The sequence below is a fragment of the Pithys albifrons genome, chromosome 20, assembly GCF_047495875.1.
Source record: "Pithys albifrons albifrons isolate INPA30051 chromosome 20, PitAlb_v1, whole genome shotgun sequence".
Taxonomy (NCBI): Eukaryota; Metazoa; Chordata; class Aves; order Passeriformes; family Thamnophilidae; genus Pithys; species Pithys albifrons.
The window spans coordinates 7984563-8003083 of record NC_092477.1 but is presented as its reverse complement, the minus strand read 5'-3'; the positions used below and the strand labels follow the sequence as shown (position 1 = coordinate 8003083).

The 18521-nt window shown below is 49.2% G+C and overlaps 1 protein-coding gene across 3 annotated transcripts; it reads right to left on the bottom strand.

Annotated features, from left to right (window-relative positions):
* Positions 1-744: 744 nt before the first annotated feature.
* MIGA2 (mitoguardin 2) lies at positions 745-18515 on the bottom strand. Of its 3 annotated transcripts, none has more exons than XM_071574201.1 (16): positions 18411-18515; positions 17144-17386; positions 16301-16511; positions 15314-15426; positions 12976-13087; positions 12354-12493; positions 10451-10568; positions 10165-10265; positions 9608-9723; positions 9110-9182; positions 8461-8547; positions 8142-8240; positions 7643-7777; positions 6888-6941; positions 5815-5931; positions 745-5215 (listed from the first exon to the last, which is right to left on the bottom strand). In XM_071574201.1, exons 2-16 carry the CDS (start codon positions 17237-17239, stop codon positions 5012-5014), a joined length of 1776 nt encoding a protein of 591 aa, XP_071430302.1. In that variant the 5' UTR covers positions 17240-17386; positions 18411-18515; the 3' UTR covers positions 745-5011. The 3 variants fall into 3 exon arrangements, with proteins under 3 accessions (XP_071430302.1, XP_071430304.1, XP_071430303.1); XM_071574203.1 differs by having other exon boundaries at positions 10451-10565; XM_071574202.1 differs by lacking the exon at positions 18411-18515 and adding an exon at positions 18210-18297.
* Positions 18516-18521: the final 6 nt, after the last annotated feature.

The window sequence follows — 18521 nt, the reverse complement described above, 5'->3', positions numbered from 1 at the left end:
TGTGGCTCGAGACAGAAATTTTCCTATTCATGAGCATTTTATTTGCACACATCAGAGGTCATGACAGGCTTGCACCAATGCCAAGAGACTCACTTTTTATTTTTAAGCGTAGGGATGAAAATTTAATCACTGTGGAAGAAACAGCCTATCTGATTCACCCTGGTTTCTGTATGGTTTGAAAATGAAAGTATTTAAATCTGCTGCAATGGCTTCAGAAGAGCGAGATGAGTCTCCTGCATTGCTCAGCAGATGGGCAGCTCTGATACCAACCCACAGGCTCTGCTCTGGGTTTCTCTCACAGTTTGGGAGGCTGATAACTGCGACAAGAACCTGGACAATGTTTAAGGGGTTCTGCTCCTCACTGGGATTCCTGTTATCACTTCATCACAGCCTGCCCTACACCCACCACACCCCAACACAGCCAAACCACCACAGAAAAATCTGAAAAATGAAACCCCACAGTTTCCAACCCCTGCTCAAAGCACAGGGAGCTGTTTTGTTTATTTTATAGCCTTCTTAGTCTATGTACTTGTCAGTAGTGCCATGGAAAACTCCCCATGCAAACAAACCCTATAAGTTTACATTTAAACCCTTTAAGTTCATAATTTCAACTCTAGGAAGAGCAAACCTTGTTCTATACCATGACTATCACCAAAGGTGTCACCACAGCTGTCACTTAAATCAGAAACCAAAGACCAAGTTTCTAGCAGGTGTTGCCAGGAAAATTTAGAAACAAAACCCACAATCAATGAAGGAAAGTTTTATTTGACTTGTAATGCCCACATCCTAAGATTAAAGATATTAAAAAAAATTAGCTGCAAAGAAGAAGATAGAAGCAAAACAAGAACAGATTTTTACACCTTTAGGAAATCAAGAAAAAAATAGGCACAGGTTTACATTCATTAGTTTCAGATATGGCAGAGGAATGTTCTACTGAAAAGGGGTAAATAAAATCCTGCTTTCCCACACCCCTGTATGAGACAGCACAAGTCATGCTCTTCAAAGCCACACTGATCTTGTAGATACAAGGCAGATTTTTTCCTCAATTTTTTTATTAATGTGCTTTAAAGATCATAAAGACCCTCCTAAAGCCATTTGGCATAGTCTCTACATACATACTAAAGTACTGAGTATGTACTTTAACCACTGGTGAGCTTGTTACAACCTCCACAGAAAAAATGAAAATCATGCATATTTTAAATTCTGTTTAAGCATCAGAAACTATTGAGGGATTTTATTTCATAGCTGCTAAGCCACTTTAAATCCCCATCAGTGTTAAAATCTTGCAAGTGTCAGCCCAGACTGATTTAACCCTTTGAGAATAAGGGTTCATAATAAAAAAAAGGCAAATTTCTTATCTCTAGGGATTCTAACCAAATCTATGCCTGCTACTAATGCTGAAGAATTTCCTTTGCTAAACACAATATGCTGAGGAAAGGATATTCCAGGGATCCCAGGGAGCCAGAGGGCAGGTGGGTGTTCTGTCATAGCCTTTTACTCTACCCAGCAAACAGGTGAGTCTGAGACAGTCACCACTTGGGCCAAGTCCTGCTCTGGGATCAGTGGCAGCAGCCCCAGGCCCTGCTCAGGAGCTGAACACAGCAGGTCACTGACCCCAGTCCTGAGGCCAGGGAGAGCTTCTTCCACAGGCACAGCTCCTCTGAGCCCACTGATCCTTGCAATTCCCTCCAGAGGCTGCAAACACATCCCTGCCTTTCCTCTGGAGCCACGCTGGGATTGGGGAGGGACAAAGAGCAGCATGAAATGAGACCCATCCCAGGAATGGTAATCCCAGTTCATCTCGGCAGACAACCCTGACTGGTGCAGCACCAAGTCAGTGTTGTGGGCTGAGGGAGAACTCCATGTGGAAGTTTCTGAGGGAGATTCCTCTTTACCTTCACTGGGAGGGCTGTGTGCCTGATTTGCAACAAGGGCTAAGGGGAAAAAAAAGCATCAAGCTGTAATAAAACAGTCTTTCTTCATTTGATTGATTAGGAATTTACAATTTCTCAGCCATAGTGCAAGTTAGTGTTTGCTTCAGGGGGACCCTGTTTCAGCCTCCTCTCCCTCAAGGATGCAGAAAGCCCAAAGTCAGCAGCCAGTGTTCTTGTCTGTACACAAAGCAGGCAGGCTGCCCGAGCACTGAGGCCAAAACACACTCAAAATAACAAATAAATACACATAAAACAACTCTAAAAATGAGGATTTAACAGCAGTGATTGTTCAGAATTACAATCCACCTCATTACATTAATCTTCACATTTTAGCATATTTTTAACCACTATACAAAAGCTGAAGTTACTTTCTTCTAAACCAGCCATATAAGAGCACAAAGCACAATAAACATTCTATTTTTTGGCAAAGTAACTTGCTTTCAGAATATACCATCCTTTGAATCACAGTTTACATGTACCAGGTGTGTCATGCTAATACAACATCCTGTTTCTCCTCTTCCTGCACAATACCAGGGAGCAAGACACCCCTGAGACCTTTCCTAGTTTCAACTGTTGTCCCTTAAATCCCTCTCATAACAGTTTACTCCGGGCAGCCTCACTTGGGGCAGCTGCTCCTCATTTCTGCCTCAGCATTGTCCTGTTTATTGCATTAATCTGGTTTCCAGGATAAGCCACATCAGCCTGCTGTGCTTACAGAGCAACAGATGTTACGCGCTCTACACTTACCCTCTTGCAAACATCTCAGGAGCATTTCAGGGAATCACAGAACCACAGAGTGTATCAGATTGGAATGGACCACAGTGGGCCATCAGGTCCCACCTCCCTGCTCTGGTCATCCCAGAGCACATGGCACAGCACATTTATCTCTCCTTTTACACCCTCCTGTTAACTTTTTTCTCTGTTTACTTCCTACCTGCAGAATCCAGATTAGGTATCTGAAGAGGAACAAGATCTGTATTCTCCAAGTCCATGCACTCACTTTCCACTCATATGGAAATTTCAGACTCTTACGTTTTGTTTTCCTTTGCAAAAATATGGCTGGATAGTGTGTGTGTGTGGCTCAGCTTCGCGAACGCAGATTTGGGCAGGGCTGTCCCCACGTGGGTGGGCCCTTCCAGCCTGCGCAGTGGATTTTAGGTGAGGCTCAGCGTGCGCAGAACTGGCCCCACCGTTTAAGTCCTGAGGTTCATCTGCCACGGCCGAGCGAGCTTGGACAGTGACATTGAAGTCCTCAGGACTAGAACCTACAGCACCCGGCATTTCCCAGGAGGTCTCCCATCCAAGTACTAATCCGGGGCTGACCCTGCTGAGCTTCCGAGATCTGACGGGATTGGATGTCAGGGAGGCATTTAACTGCCTTCATGGCTGGATAAGCCTTGTGTCTTCTGCCTGGAACAGAACAAGGGGTACCTAATCATCCTGGAACAAAAACCATGAAGCTCATGATTTTGTGGAAGTCCTGAAGACCTCCCCATTCCAAGGGTGGGACCTGGAGCTTTACATGGACTGAAATGGGAGGAAGCACAGGCTGGACCCTCAACCTTTATCTGTGCTATTGCACTCAGAGGACTCAGCAAACTACTGCAAACCTCATGCAAAAGCCAGGACTGCCTCAAGTCAATGGCATGAAGTTGAATCAGGGCAGGTTTAAGTTGGGTATCAGGAAAAGGTTCTTCCCCCAGAGGGTGGTTGAGCACTGAACAGGCTCCCCAGGGCAGTGGTCACAGCACCAAGCCTGCCTGAGTCCAAGGAGCATTTGGACAACGCTCTCAGGCACAGGGTGGGATTCCTGGGGTGTCTGTGCAGGGCCAGGTGTCAGTCTTGATGATCCTGATGGGTCACTTCCAACTCAGCATATTCTGTGATTCTGTAAGTCCAGCACTGCTGCTGCCCTACATGAGTATCCAACTCAGCTCACATCCCAAAGCAGCCACATTCCAGGTGCTGGCTGTGCAGTCGGGATCACAGCACTTGAGGAGATCCAACCCCAGCACTACCAGGTCATACAAACACACGTTTCATCATTACCCAAAACTATGCTCTGTTTCTTAGGACTGACAGATCACCAAGAGTCATTTCCTCTCCAGAAGCCTGACCCCAGCTCTCCAACTCTCTGCACACAGAACCCTTTTGTACACACATCCAACATCCACACCTCTTACCACCCTGTGCATAACAGCAAAAGGCACCACATTACACCATTTCCCTCTTGCTTGTACACACCTCACACCTCCTACCCAGCAAAGACTGCTGCTGGCTCATTCTGAAATCCAGCAAGGCACTTTGATGGACAGTAAAGACTTTGTGCACACACAGGCACAATGCAAATCCCCTCCTCAAACTATCTTGCCTTAGGGGCAAACACAGACCTCAGCAACCTCCTGAGCGAGGATGATCACAACACAGAACCCATCATCTGATCTGCAAAGAGCAGCAACACCAAGGGAACACAGCAATTCCCCTAAAACTTCAGCCTGCATTTTACTTCAGTGCTTTACAGAACTATTTCTCCCTCCACAGGAAAGAAACCTTCACTAGTCACATTGAATGTGTCAACACACAGAAGGTAAAAGTCAGCAGTAATTAATGTCTGTAGGAACACAGCAGACAGGAACGGTAATGAAACTCCCAAAGCAAGCAAAGTCTCCTTGAGAAGCTAATGGTCAAGTGGAGAATTTACTAATGGTATTCCTGTTCCCACACCATAAACCTGAGGGATTGCCTCCCAGCAAACACCCAGGCAAAACAGGAACATTGGCCCTATTCAAGAGAACTGGGCAAAAATCTGGGCCTGGGCAGTTCAGGACACAATGTATATATGACACATTAAAAGTAATAATAATAAAAAGAACAGGAAGGTGGAACAAAGAAGAAATCGAACCATAAGCGGGCAAGTGGTCCTGGATCCATCCCAGCAAACACTACTGGCTACAAAAAGCAGAAGGTCCCACCAGGTGTGTTGAGATGCTCTTGCTGCCACCGCTGCACATTGCAGGTAGTTTTATCCACCTCTGGGAGGAAAAGGTCCTTGTACAAAAGTGTTTTCATCCCTGGCCTCAGATGAGCTCCTCCTTCAGTGGCTCTGTCTCCCCAGGGAGTGTGCCGTTCATCTCCGGGGCGCTCTCGGTGCCCAGATATCCCAAGAGGATCTCGCTGCGCCGCCGCGACAGCTGCAGGATGTCCTCTGCCAGCAACTGCACCGTCGTGTACCTCACGTTGTCGAAATCAAACATGTCCTTCAGATACTGCACGATCTGGTGCTGCCAAGAAAAGGAAGGGTTACAGTCAGGAGAGCTCCTTCCACCTGCTGGTACCAGCTGCCTGGACTGGGCAGGCATAGAATCCAAGGAATTCTGCACGTCTGTCATCCAAAGACCTGCGTCAGGCTGGGGATTGCTCTGGTGGACAGACCCCCTCGTGCCTCTGAAACAGGACAGCAGAGCTCTTGAGGCCAGGAAAGCAATGCTGATGTCCATGGCAATATCCATGCAAACATTTAATGAATGCAACACAATTTGTCCTGACATTATCAATCACAACACAAGCATTCAGACTTTAAGATCAAATATGTAAGTTGTAAGATACTCTTACACAAAATATTCTCGGTGATATGCACCCATAATCTTTTCCAATACTGGCAAGTTGATCTCATCATATGTTTTTGTTGTCAGCTGTGGTAAATTGTGTTGGGAATCCTTATCAATCTGAATTCAGCAACTTGCATCTCAGAAACAAGTGATTTTTAAAAGGCTTTTGTACAGAGTCACGTATCTTAATGCCATGTCAGTCACCAAGAGCACACACCTGCAGCTGCAAGACAGGAGTCCCACATAGACCAGGCACAGAAAAACCACCTTACCTTGAAGAAACTGCAGACTTCAGAGAGCTGCTGCTTGGGCCCCAGAAAACCAAAGGCTAGAACAGGACTGACATGCTCCGATACGGAGTAGAAATGAGAGATAAATCCATCTGGTACCTGCCACAGGGAAGGCAAGAATTGATTGGTCTTTATTCTCAGACAGAATTAGCAGCTTATTCCATATCAGCTACCAAATTCCCTGCCAGAAAGCACTGAGCTTCAGTAACTGAAGTTAAGAGCTATTAGAACATCTCTTCCTGCAGAACTACATTTATCTTTTAGATCTCTTGAAGGATAACTATCTTCATGTTTCTAAACTACTATTTCAAGAGGAAAATAAACAGAAGAAAATTAAAAGCAACCACCAGCCAGTCTTTACAGCCTCAATTTAAACTCTCCAGCCCAAGCCAGGGAAGGACACAACTATCCAAGGCAGAGCTACTGCATGACAGCACCAGCACAGCTTCCAATGCTCTCACTTCCCTTTGTGCCACCTCACAAGGCAAACCCCATCCTACCAGCTGGCTGTGGCATCGAGCTGAAAACCTGCCAGAGGCCACAGAACTTGTGGCAGAACTGGGGTTGTGAAGTTGTGGCTTCCTGTTCCCCAGGTCCATGAACTCATCCAGTCATACTGTAGAAAGTCACAGATTTAAATGAAACTCGTCAAGTAATAATAATGAGTCAGCATCAGCTGGGGAGTGGAGAAGTCCCTGAGCCATTCCTTGTGCTGCCAGCAAGGAAAATACAATTCAGGAGCAGTCCCTTGTTGCTTGGGGTCTGTGGCCATTCCTACAGTATTGTAAGCAGGGGGAGGGAACATCAGACAGGCAATGCTGTCTTTTGAATCCTCACATTAAGAAAAAGGGAGAATTAACTGGGACTGACACAGTAAAATACTGGCACAGCACTGGAGCAATGACAGCAGGACCCCAGGGCCCTAAAGCATCACTAAGAATGTGACTCAGCTCAGTCTTACACCACTTAAGAGTTTATGTTTTGTCAAGATCTAGGTTTTCTCTTTTCATCTGCAAATACATTAGATTCTTCCCCTTTTAATTCATTTTTCTTACCATCAAGAGCCTCCTCTTTGCTTTCAGAACTGACCAGCAGGCAGTTGCCAGAGCCTATGATTGAGAAAAGAGAGAGACCACCAGTTACTGGGATTACCTAAAACACAGTTTACCAACACATTGCCATCAAAACATCCAAGCAGTGGCTCTTTTCTGCCAACAACTCTAAAATGACAAAATTGAAGTGAACTGGAAGCATATTTAGCCACTCCAGATCCATTCCAGAGAAGCCGAAGGGTTTTTGAAGATTTCTAATATGATCTGACATAGTTGCCCAACAGGCCACGCTTCACAGTGAACACACAGCTGTTAAAAGGTGCCTCCCAACCGTCTGATTCTTAAACATGCAGCTGGGGCAGGACTAGAGGAAAGCACGGCAATCTGAGCTTCAGTGTCTGCTGAGGTACCACCAGATGAAAGGTCACGTGCTAAAGTACACACATATTTTTCCCTTCATGTTGATCCTCTGATTCTCACTCATGAAGGTAAGTGTTGTCATCTTCTAACATCCCCATGGCACCACTGATAAAAGCCCCCAGAGCAGTAAATCTGGTTGCCAACGAGATGCTTCCAAAATAAGGAAAGCTTTCCTGTAAACAATTTCCATGTTCCAGAAGATGGTTGTTCAGAGCTTCAGGAAAGCACAGTGTTTACAAAGAGAGAATTCAGCTCAGCCAGGGCAGACGAGGTTATGCTCTTTTCTGGCCTTGGCACTGTGATCTCGGGCCCAGCACAAGGATCCCTGTGTCACACACCGTCTCCTTGAAGCTGTCGGAGAGCCAGCGGTTGCGCAGCACGGCCAGCACGGAGGAGGGCGGGTTCTCCAGGTCCTCAAAAGCATCCATGAGGATGAAGTCCAGCACAATGTCAAAGAAGCTCATGCACACCACCTGTCACAGAGCAGAACAGTAAAGGGAACAGGTTCAAAAAAAAGAGACAGACTTTTCTGGTTTAAAGCAACACACCAAGCTGAAGTCAATGTAACCTTATTCAGCACCAGCTCCTTCACTCCTGAGCCATTCCTACATATCCACTATCATAGGATCACAGAATGGTCTGGGTTGGAAGGGACCTTAAAGACCATCCAGTTCCACCTCCCTGCCGTGGGCAGGGACAGCTCCCACTGGACCAGGTTACTCAGAGCCTCGTCCAGCCTGGCCTTGAACACCTCCAGGAATGGGGAGTCCATAACCTCTCTGGGCAACAACTACCTTCCAACTCCTCTGTAACTCTAAAGATAATGTCTTTACCAACCCCTCTTCCCTCCAGCTCCTGCTGAGTAGTTGGCCAGGTCTCTTGCTTCAGGGCATAACGCAGCATCTCCTCGTAGCTTTCCAGGAAAGCTTTGGGATTCTGGGAGAGCAGAGAAACAGAACACTTCAGAAGGTACAACAGCTGTGGGCACATTTCAGCAAAGTTTGACTACTTTGTTTTGAGCGATCATCAACATCACAACAATCACATGCAGATGAAGTTTTCTTCTTCCAACACACCAGACAAACTCCAGGTTGGGATGGAGGAACAAATGTCCTTGTGCTCAAGACACAACTTAGTTGTTACACAAACTTCCTACCTTTTCAGCTTTTGTCATCAGTCCTATCACCATCTGCTTCCCAACCTCCCCAAAAAACAGTTGATTGCTTTCATCCTCCAGCAGCTCCTGCAGAGGGAACACAGAAGTCGTGTGAGCAGCTGCACCCACACAAATCCTGAGCTGGGAGGGAAAAAAGGACAGGACACAAAGTAGTGTCATTAACCTTTCATAAGCTGGAGTCTGGAAAACAAAACTGCTCTCTCCAGGAAGCAAGTTTAAAATAGACTGAAAGACTGAAATTGTCAAGAACACTGGAAGCTGCTGTTCAGGCTCCATGCACTGCCAGGAAGAGGACTGTGGGAGGAAGGAAACCTTGCTCCCCCACCTCAGAGGTCTGACACCAGTTCGTAAGAGTGAGCAAAAGCTTTTGGGCAACTCTGAAATTCCCCAAATTCCCAGAACTAAACCAGCAGCAGTGGCCATGGAACCACCCACACCAACTGGGCACAGGGACCAGGGAATTCTCTTTCCAAATCAAATTGATCAGAATGGGACTGCAGAATTAACCAAGGGGGGTTTTGGCTGCTGCTTCTTTGACTTGCTCTAGAGAGGTAAAGATTTCAACCCTGCACTGGTGGAGGAGAATGTGCTGCTGGCAGGAAACTTGGGAGCCTGGAGCAGTTCTCACCTGGAATGCCTGCCTGACACAGTGCAGCTTCGCCAGGAAATCCTGGTCACTGTAGCAGCCAAGGAGCTCCGTCCTAGAGGGAAAGGGGGAGCATTGCATGAATTCCAGTACTCCTGATGTTGCTGTTCCTGCCAACTGTGGTCTCCTAAATCCAAAAGAATTAATTCCCAGTCTGTGCACAAGAGAAAGGAACAACCACGTTCCCTTTGTCCAGCTCCCTGGGGAACCATAGTCCCTCTGCCAGGCTGTGACAGTGAAAGGCTATGCCAGTGTCCCAGAACAGTCACACTGCCTATTACTAATATCCTGGGACAATTACTCGTTCTTAACATGCATGTCCTAAAATCTGGTGGCTGATTCCCTGGAAAGTCCAGACCAGCAGGAAGGATGCTGTGAATTTACGACCCTAAAGGGTTTCTCTGGTTGTGGGGCTGCTCAAAGGCAGATGATGTGCTGACACTGCTCTGAGGAGCCTCACAACTCCAGCTGGCACCTCACCTCAGTGTCCGGCACGCGACCTTCCCTTCCTTCACCAGCTGCAGGGCCTCCTCGTACGCTGCCGCTGGCCTGGAGAGGTGGAAGGGCATTTCCTCAAAGGGGAGAGAGTCAAAGAGCTGCAGAGGTGGCAAGAGACACAAAAGGATCTCAGTAAGTATCTGCACATACTCAGAGACTGCACACAAGCAAGATGGGCCTTTCTGCATAGAACCACAGAATCCTAAGCTAGCAAAGTTTGTCAGTGGCAATTATTTCATGCAAGGATGCTTCTTTTCCCCCAAAAGCTGTCTCAGCTCAATATCCCCTAAAACTTACACAACCAAGCCACCTCAGGCTAGGTAACAGTACATTCCTAACTGTTATGGCACATTTTCCACAGCAGACAGGAAGATGACATGAAGCGCTGGTTGGAACAGCATCCCCCTAATTAAACAGCTTTTCATGCATCATGAACCCCCCAGCTTGGGGCTGTTGCTGAGTTTTATCATCTTCCTCTACCAAGGTGTGCTTGGCTCTGCTGCCTTTGTGCCTTCCCTCCAAACTGACACTTAGGTCACCTCTGCTGCAGAGAAGAAGGAATCCTCAGAAGCTGAGCTGTCCTCATCATCCGTCCGGAGTCGCAGCGACCCATCCGCCAACGGAAGCATTAAAGTCTTCTCTGGAGGACAGAAAGAACCTGGATGTGTTGGAGCTCCTGCACTACCATTTCTCCCAGCTCCTGTCCTCTCTCCCTTCCCCACAGGCAGCCCTGTGTCACTCCTCCACCACCTGGCTTACAGAAAGCACATAAAACCAGACTAAAAACTGGCATTTTTTAATGCATGTCTACCCCAGGTGCCCTACCCAGATCCAGCAGGATGCTGTCTGATGGGAGCGAGGATCCAAACTCTTCCTGGAGGTGGTAGGCTCGGTGCAGGAGGGACTCCAGCTTCTCAGCAAACTCCCTTTTCTGGGACTCCTCCTTGAACATACAGAAATGCCACCCTTAGTTAGCCAGCTGGGCAGAGGCAGATTGAACTGCACAAATATGGGAGGGAATTTTCAGTAAAAATGGGATTTACAGTTTGCAGATTAAATGATTAAAAATAAAAAGAGAGAGGAGTCATTAATCCTACAATGCAGCTAATAATGCACAAGGCAGGGAGCTTCTACACAGCCCATTCAAACCCTCTGGCTTTTGAGCTTCACAATTTTCATTTCCTGTTAAAAAAGGAAGAAAGAACTAAAGAACTTTAACCTGCCATCCAGAAAAACAGGTATTTTAATGAGTTACAGACCACTTAATTCTCGTGACTTGTGACTTTAGCCTAATTTCAAGAGGAACTCACATCAGGAAACCTGTGTTGGATATAACAGAGTATCCAGAACTGGATAAGAGAGTCCTTGGATTAAGATGCTGGGCCTAAGCAAAGTTTGGTGTGAGCAACATAGAATAGGAAAAAAAAGGGGAGAAAAATAAGAGTTACATCTTGCCTTCATGCCCCTGTGTTTGCACGAGTATCTCGCCCAGAAGCATTAACAGGAAGCACAAAATCTATTTTGATAATGAAACAACCGATTTTAAGGCAGTTTTAGAAATCCTATAGGACTCTTCCAGCAGATCCAACAACAGAATCCAGATTTGATTTGGATAAATGTCATCCAGCACAAAAGACAAATGTCCCACAGACTTCCTGCACCAGGCCCTGTTTACAAGGGGCTGAGAATACTTTGAGCCAGTGAGAACTGGGGAGATTGGGAGCGTAGCAGCTTTCACAGCCCTGAGTTACAGCAGCTCTTTTTAGCCTTGTAGCTGTCACTGAGCCATCCCAGTTTGGATCTCCTCTTACCACAGGTCTTCCCTGCATAATCCTCAAGTCCAAGGCACAAAGGGCTGTCCTAAAATGCTGCTTTCTTTAGCTGTAGCTGAATGAGTAACCCATCTCTGAGCAAGGGTACACCTATTTCCCACCAAGTTACCACTGCTTTCCTCATTGATGTGCACAGGCAGCTGCCCTCTGCCTCCCCACCCAGCTTCCCAGGAATCCCAGTTGATTCATTCCCAGGAAGCAACTGTGACCATCAAGATCTCCACTTTCAAATGCATTACAGAATTACAGACACAACACACTGCCAGGCAAAGCAGAGCTGAATTCATCCCAGCCTTTCCCTACCCCAGGCTCTGCCACGGGAGGACACGAGTGACAGTGAGTGACATGAGGCTGGAAGGTGGGTAGGAAAGCTGGGGAATGAGGGGGCGAGACGTATTAAAAAGAGAAAGGAATTAAAAACACCCACTCCCATTGCATAAGGAAGCTGCAGACACAGACAGCTCTTAAACAGAGTCTGGCCCAACTCTGCCCTTAATTTGCTCTCTTTCTTAACCTCCCACTAATTACTGCTTTCAGCACCCAGGCTGGCTTTCCAGCATGTTCCCCAGCTGACAACTTGGTCTCTTCTCCCAGGCACTCAGCAATAGGACAAGGGGGCACGATGGGCTCAAGCTCTGCCAGGGGAAATTGAAGTTGGAGAGCAGAAAAAAATTCTTTGCAGAGAGAGTGCTCAGGCATTGGAATGGGCTGCCCAGAGAGGGGGTGGATTCCCCATCCCTGGAGGTTTTTAAACTGAGCTTGGCCGTGGCACTGAGTGCCATGATCTGGTAAAGGGACTGGAGTTGGACCAAGGGTTGGACTTGATGATCTCTAAGGTCTTCCAAATCAATTGATTCTATGATTCTATGAACTGCAAGGGAGCAGTGGGGACCTACCTCTGAGATGTTCTCAGACATGCTCTCTTGCTGTTTCCTGCTGTCCCAGGGCACAGGGGTGCTGGTACTTGCACTGTCCCTCTGCCTGATGCTCAGTGCCTGCTCCCACTTCTGCAGGGCCTCCTCAAACAGCTCCATGCCTGGAAGTGCAACCAAATACTAGCTGCGAGAATCCCAGGCCAGTCAGGAACATAAATACAGGATGAGTCTTTGCTCACTCAGACAATCCAGCAAAGGGAAATCTCTCCTCAGCTGAAAGAATGAATGTATTGTATTTCTCCCCCTTTCAAATATGGTCTATTTTGGATTAAAGTTGGGAGAACATCCCCAAAACAGTTAAAATATCAGCCATGTTACTTCCAAAATACTGTTCTTTGCACAAGATAGGCCTGTTGCTCAAGAACAGTATTTTGGAAGTAAATCACTCACTAACAAGAGAGATAAATGTATTTTTAGGAAAAGATGTGATTTTTTATACCCAATAAGTGACTGAGTTTAAGTGGAGAAGTGGAGAGAGCTTCCTGTCAGAGCTCTGCTTTGAGCTGCTGGTGCTCTGTGTCAACTCCCACCCTCTTCCTGTTCCCAAAACCTCCCAGGGCAATATTCCCTTGTGCCTGCTTACCTTGGACATAGAGGCTTTCTGCACTGGAATCACCAATGGCTCCAGCATCTCCCATTGCCTGGGCCTCCCATAGCCCTGCAGGGGTTGGACTGGAGGAGTTGACAGCCACCATCTGCAGAAGGGAGCAGAGGGCACCAAACTGAGCTCTCTCAAAGGGCAGCGATGGCAAGACCACACAAACACCACCACCAGTTAAATTTTAACAAAAAGTCATTTTCCATCCCCATGTTTGCCCTTTTGCTTCCTTATATTGGTGCTCCCTTGCCTGGGACAGAGGGGATATTAAGGGTTATTGCCCTCCCCCTGCTTGGGAGCCCTGCTCAAAAGGGAAGACAAGGTGACAATTCCTGCCCTTGTCTGCCCAGCACCACAATGGTGCCTTTGAAAGCTCAGAAAGCTGTGTGGGAAATATCTTCCCAACTAATTTACGCTGAAGCTTCGTTAGGAAACGTGAGCTGTACAACGATGAGGACCAGGAGGAGGGCACTGATGGAGGTGACAGCCTGGGAAAGCTCCAAAGCAATCACTACCAAGGCACCAGGATTTTAATGGAAAGCTCGTGTCAGCCCCAGCTGTCTGCACAAAACCCACTGGAAGTGGAGGGGAAACAACCACAGTCCAAACAAAGAGATTCCCAGCAAAAGTACAGCTGAGGAATCCCCAGAGGGCAGGGGGAATCCTCACTCTTCCCTTTATAACCAAACCCTCTCCAGGGAGGGCTGAGCACTACAATGCACACAGCAAAGGGTCAGCTTTGTCCAATTTCACACCAGGGCATCAACGTCTCCTGAAGTCTGACCCAGTAAAGAGCTGGTTCAACACTACCCATGATCAGTGCTTGCATGTGGCTTAGAGAAACTTGAGCCTGGTACAAGAAAAAAGCTACAATAATCAGCTGACAGGTGAATTCTTGTGCTGCCTCCATTGATCAATCCCTGTGGAGTGTCAATAAATCCCCTTGAGATCCAGAACTAAAAATCATCAGTTCACTGGATGGCAAAGAGGAGCCCCTGGAAGGAGATGAGAGCACAGGCAAAACCTGCAGCTGTGCAAAGGATGAGCTGTTTGTCCATCAAGTAACATGAAATCAATAAGCACAGTGTCACAGGCTCAGCTCCCACACAATAAAGGGGACACAGGAACAGATCCCTCCCTGTGGGAATATCCCCACCCAGACACCAGCAGTGGAAAAAAGGAACTTATAGGTGGCTTTCATCTCAAGAGAAACAGACTTCAGCAATACAAAACCTGGACAGCATCTGTGGGAACGGAGAAGCCACGGGGGAATGAAATGGATGTGAGAGTCCCTGCAGGGGAAAGAGGCCAGAGCGGGACACAGCCTGGTCCTCACTGAAGGTCCCATCACATCCCAGTTCTCCAGGGAATGCTGGCACAGGCCTGTGCCGGCACTGCCGCCTGCTGGACACACACCAGGCCCTCCACAGATGTTGGTAACTTCTGATGCTCTAACTAAACACAGCAATGGCTGCACACACTGTAGGGTGCTGGTGCCCGACAGATCCCTTCAGAGGGGTGATTTTCCCTCTCCTTCCCCAGCAGTGCCAACCAGCCCCCCAGCCCAGGCAATGCCAAGGGAGGCTTTCACTGTCACAGAACTTCACCTGTGCCCCTGCTGCTCCAAGGGAACCTGAGGCTCTGAGCAATGGGGATGTAAAACAGGTCTTGAAGCCACAAACACTTCTGTCTCCAGCCTCACAAGAGGTGGATATAAGCACTGATGGCTTCCCCTGCCTGGTTAAGCCTGAATTACCTGCACTGACAGGCTGCTGCTTTGGCTTTGGAAGAGGCAGAACAACTAGGCTGTGTCCTCACCTGTGCTGCTTCCTGAACAGAGCTATCAGATTTTGGTAGTTAATTTGGTTTTAACAACAAAGCAACCTGTGATCAGCCCCAGCACTGGAGGGCTGTGCTGCCACAAGGGCTGCTGAGCCACCCAAACCCCCATCATGGAGGGAGGCAAAGAAGCTCCTCAGTGCTGTGAGATCCAGCAACAAACCAACCTCACTCCCTGAGGGGGTCACAAGGAACTGTGCCCATGTCCCACAGGGAAGCCCCTCCTGCAGCTCCTCTTTGACCAAAGAGCTGGGCTGTACCCTGGAGCTCCTGCCCACAGGAAATTACTGCTCTGGTTTCATACAGGGAATTCCAGACACTCCATGCAAGGTTAATACCAGAACCCGCCCTACAATTACTCTGTAACCTGTTCTGCTCCAAAGGCTTTGGCATTTTCCACTGGCCAGCACAAGCCCAAGGACTTGGTGATCTCATTACAGGTACATGCACTCCCATCTGCCAGCCCTGCCAGGAAGGTCCTTACCGAGGCCAGGCTGTGGGAGGAACTGGAATGTTTGCTGGGCTCAATGGAGGAAATCCCGCTGAGCGTGTCATTGCTCTTGCTGCCAGGGCTCTGGACTCTCCTGCTGGAGTAGCCTGCAGTTGGGAGGGTCACACAAAAACAGGACTTTAGGCACAGGTGATTGGAGCAGTGAATAGGGAGGGGAACATCATCCTGTCCAGCATGACTGTGAATGGGCAAAGCAGTATCCAATACCTAAAAATAAGTCATGGATCTCCTGGATGCTGTTTTGCTATGACACACTAAGAAAGCTGGTGTCACTGGGGATCTGAAGCTGAGGAATGAACATCTATTCACAGCTTATGGATGGCAAGAGGCAAGAGGAAACAAGGAAATAGTCCTCCTCTACTTTCCCTCAGACCAGGCAGAGCACAGGCATTGCTTCCTTGGTTATTGTTAAAAATGCCTAAAGATTTTCACACACTTCACAAATCAAATGCTTAATCCCTAAAGTGCTTTGCTGAGCACCTGGGCCAGTCTTACCCCAAAAATAAAGCAGATGGAGAAGCTGCCCAAGGTCCAGGAGCTGCCACAGAGCTGGAGAGACACTCCCGAGGGCCCAACCTGGCCCAGGCCACTGTCCCCTCCCAGAGCTGAGCACAGGACCCTGGGGCAGGCGTCACATTGGCATCACCAGATCAATATGCAACCAGGTCACCCTGTGCCTCGTCGTTATCATGGGGGGAAGCCACAGGCTGTCTGCAGGGAAGGGCATGGGAACTGAAAACCTTGGTGGAAACCTCAGTGCCACCTCTTTCTTGCTAGAGACTTTGAGCTTAGGGCCTCTCCCTTTCCTCCCCAAACTCTGTGTTTGTGGCACTGTGCTTCAGGCTTCTCATTTCATTCTGCATCGAAGCACCACACAAATGCCTTTGTTTTCCTGTCAGGAACTTCCCGTTGCTCCCTCACAAGAGGAACTGGGTGATTTTCCTTTTCTGCAAGGCTGACCTTTCTTCACGGAGGAGACCCTTCTGGTTGGCAGGATGGGCACTGTGATGCCTCCTGGTTTAAAGCCACATTTCTCAGGAGCAATTTGCTTCTTCCGACGGCGACGGCGCTTCAGCTGATGAGCTGCAAGAGCCAAGGCAACTGTCCCAAGAGCTGTGGCAAACAGCACCTTCCTCAGGCCTGGAGAGAGTCTCAGCTGAGAGAATACAGACTGTGAACACAAAAGACAGGAAAGAGCAACAGTGAAAAAACCAATTCCACCACCCTTTTTTTTTCTTTTTAAAATACAGTGTTAAACACAAGACACCTTGGCTTTCCCTCCCACCCACAGGCAGTGCCTGTCACACAGCTGAGACTCAGCAGCAGAGAAACTGTGGAAGCATCACATTGACAGGACCTGGAGAACTTGGTCTCCACCCTCATTACCAAAACACGCAGCAAAATTTGCACACAGCCTGTGGCAGATGCAATCCAGGTTACCCAAATCCAGCTCTGAAACCCCGGTGTGCTTTATAAAGCTGAGCTTTGTTGCTCCAAGCGTCGCATCACTACGAGTGGGAAATATGTTACTCTTCTTTAAAAGAGAAGTCTTTTTATAGTGCCTTCCACAAAGAGAAAGGTTGAACCCAGGCATTCCCCAGGGAGGGATGTGGGAAGAGCTTCTCTCCCCTCTCCAAGCCCACCCTTAGAAACTTCCACCACCCCAAACTCTCCCTGCAGTTCTTCCAAACGCTCAAACTGCAACCCCCCAGCACCACCCCCTGTGCCTCCATCCCTCACAACACACACAGCCAACCCCACAGGGCAAGGGCTGTGACAGCAAAGCCTTTCCTCTCGCTGTACCTGCCCAAACGTCGTGTAAACAAACACGGGGATCTCTGCCACAGTCATGGCCAAGGCCTGCATGATGGACATTCCCTCTGTCCTCCTAAAGGCCATGTCTGCACGGGCACCTTGGCACCTCCCAGGGCCACGGAGGGGAAGGGCACTTGTGGGGGCTGTGAGAGCTGCTCACAAAGAAATCCAGCTTCTCTCTAACATCTGGCTTTGAGCCCTGGCCTTGGCCTTCATCCAGCAATCCTCCTCCTGTGGAAAGCAGAGAAGAATCAGGTGAGTGATGCACACACAGGGCTGCCCCTCCTGGTACTGCACTTCACAAGCCACACACGGGGTCACTTGGAGCAGCAGAGCCTGGCAGGAGATCTAAAACATCATCTCACCAGCATCTTTTGCTTGTCCTACCAACCACAGGGGCACATTCCTGAACTGCTCTGCAGCAGCAGCAGCGTCCTGGGATTTGATACCTGCCAGAGATTTCTACAGGCACCAGAACTGGCTGCACATGGTTGGGGAGATTTTGTTTGCAGTCCCCATACAAAAAAAAAAAAAAAACCAACAAAAAAAACAAACAAAAAAACCCCACGCGCATGTGGTTATTCGTAATAATTTTTTAATAATTTGCAATAATTGCTCTCTGTGCATCACTGCCCTGCTCGAGGCACCCGCCAAGGAGGGGGTTGACCGGGAGTTCGCCCAAAGCCCAGCCGGGAGCTGGGGAGGAGCGATGTGCTCAAGGACAGCGCGACAGACAGCACTGCGGGGTGACCCCAGAGCTGTGTGACAACCCCCTGGGCCTGCCCGACAACCCCTCGCCCGCACTGCCCCAACCCGCCCTGGGAGCACGGCGGGGAACGGGTTCAGGGCCGGGGCATCCCGCAGGGACCGGGCACGGGCGGGGGACTCTGCCCACCAGGTTAAACACAACTCTCCGGCCACGGCACCGCCGAGAGCAGTCAAGTGCGAGAGGCTGCGGGCGCGGAGCACACGCGGGGTCCCCACCCCGCCATGACAGCGCGGCCGCTCCGCCCGGGCATCCCCCCCGCCCCGCCAAACAACCCGCCCCCCGCACCTGCACTGCAGTCCTCGCGGCCCCGCAAACGGGGCTCCCGCACGCCACCTCCGAGCATCCCCGCACCCCACCGCGGAGCACACCCCGCATCCCGCTGCCCCCGCGGGTCGCATCCCCGCGCTGCCCCCTCCCCCCCCGCACTACCAATGGTGCGGCCCGGCGGGCGCGGTCCCCGCGCGGGGCGCGGGCGGTACCACTCACGGCGGCGGGGGGAGCCCGGCGGGCCGGCCCGGTCCCGCGGCGCGCGCCATGGCCGCGGAAGGGCAGCGTCTCCTTCCCTCGCTCCGCAGCGCCCCCACCCCCGGGGGGCGG

What these genes read in the sequence shown, in the direction of transcription:
- MIGA2 (XM_071574201.1), bottom strand. Translation starts at nt 17,239, where the DNA reads ATGGCCTTTAGGAGGACAGAGGGAATGTCCATCATGCAGGCCTTGGCC. An exon ending in CCTTCTTCTCTGCAGCAGAG is followed by an intron (nt 9,724 to 10,164) that starts GTGACCTAAGTG and finishes CCACCTCTGCAG; the next exon opens with CTCTTTGACTCTCTCCCCTT. An exon ending in CCGACAGCTTCAAGGAGACG is followed by an intron (nt 6,942 to 7,642) that starts GTGTGTGACACA and finishes TCTCAATCATAG; the next exon opens with GCTCTGGCAACTGCCTGCTG.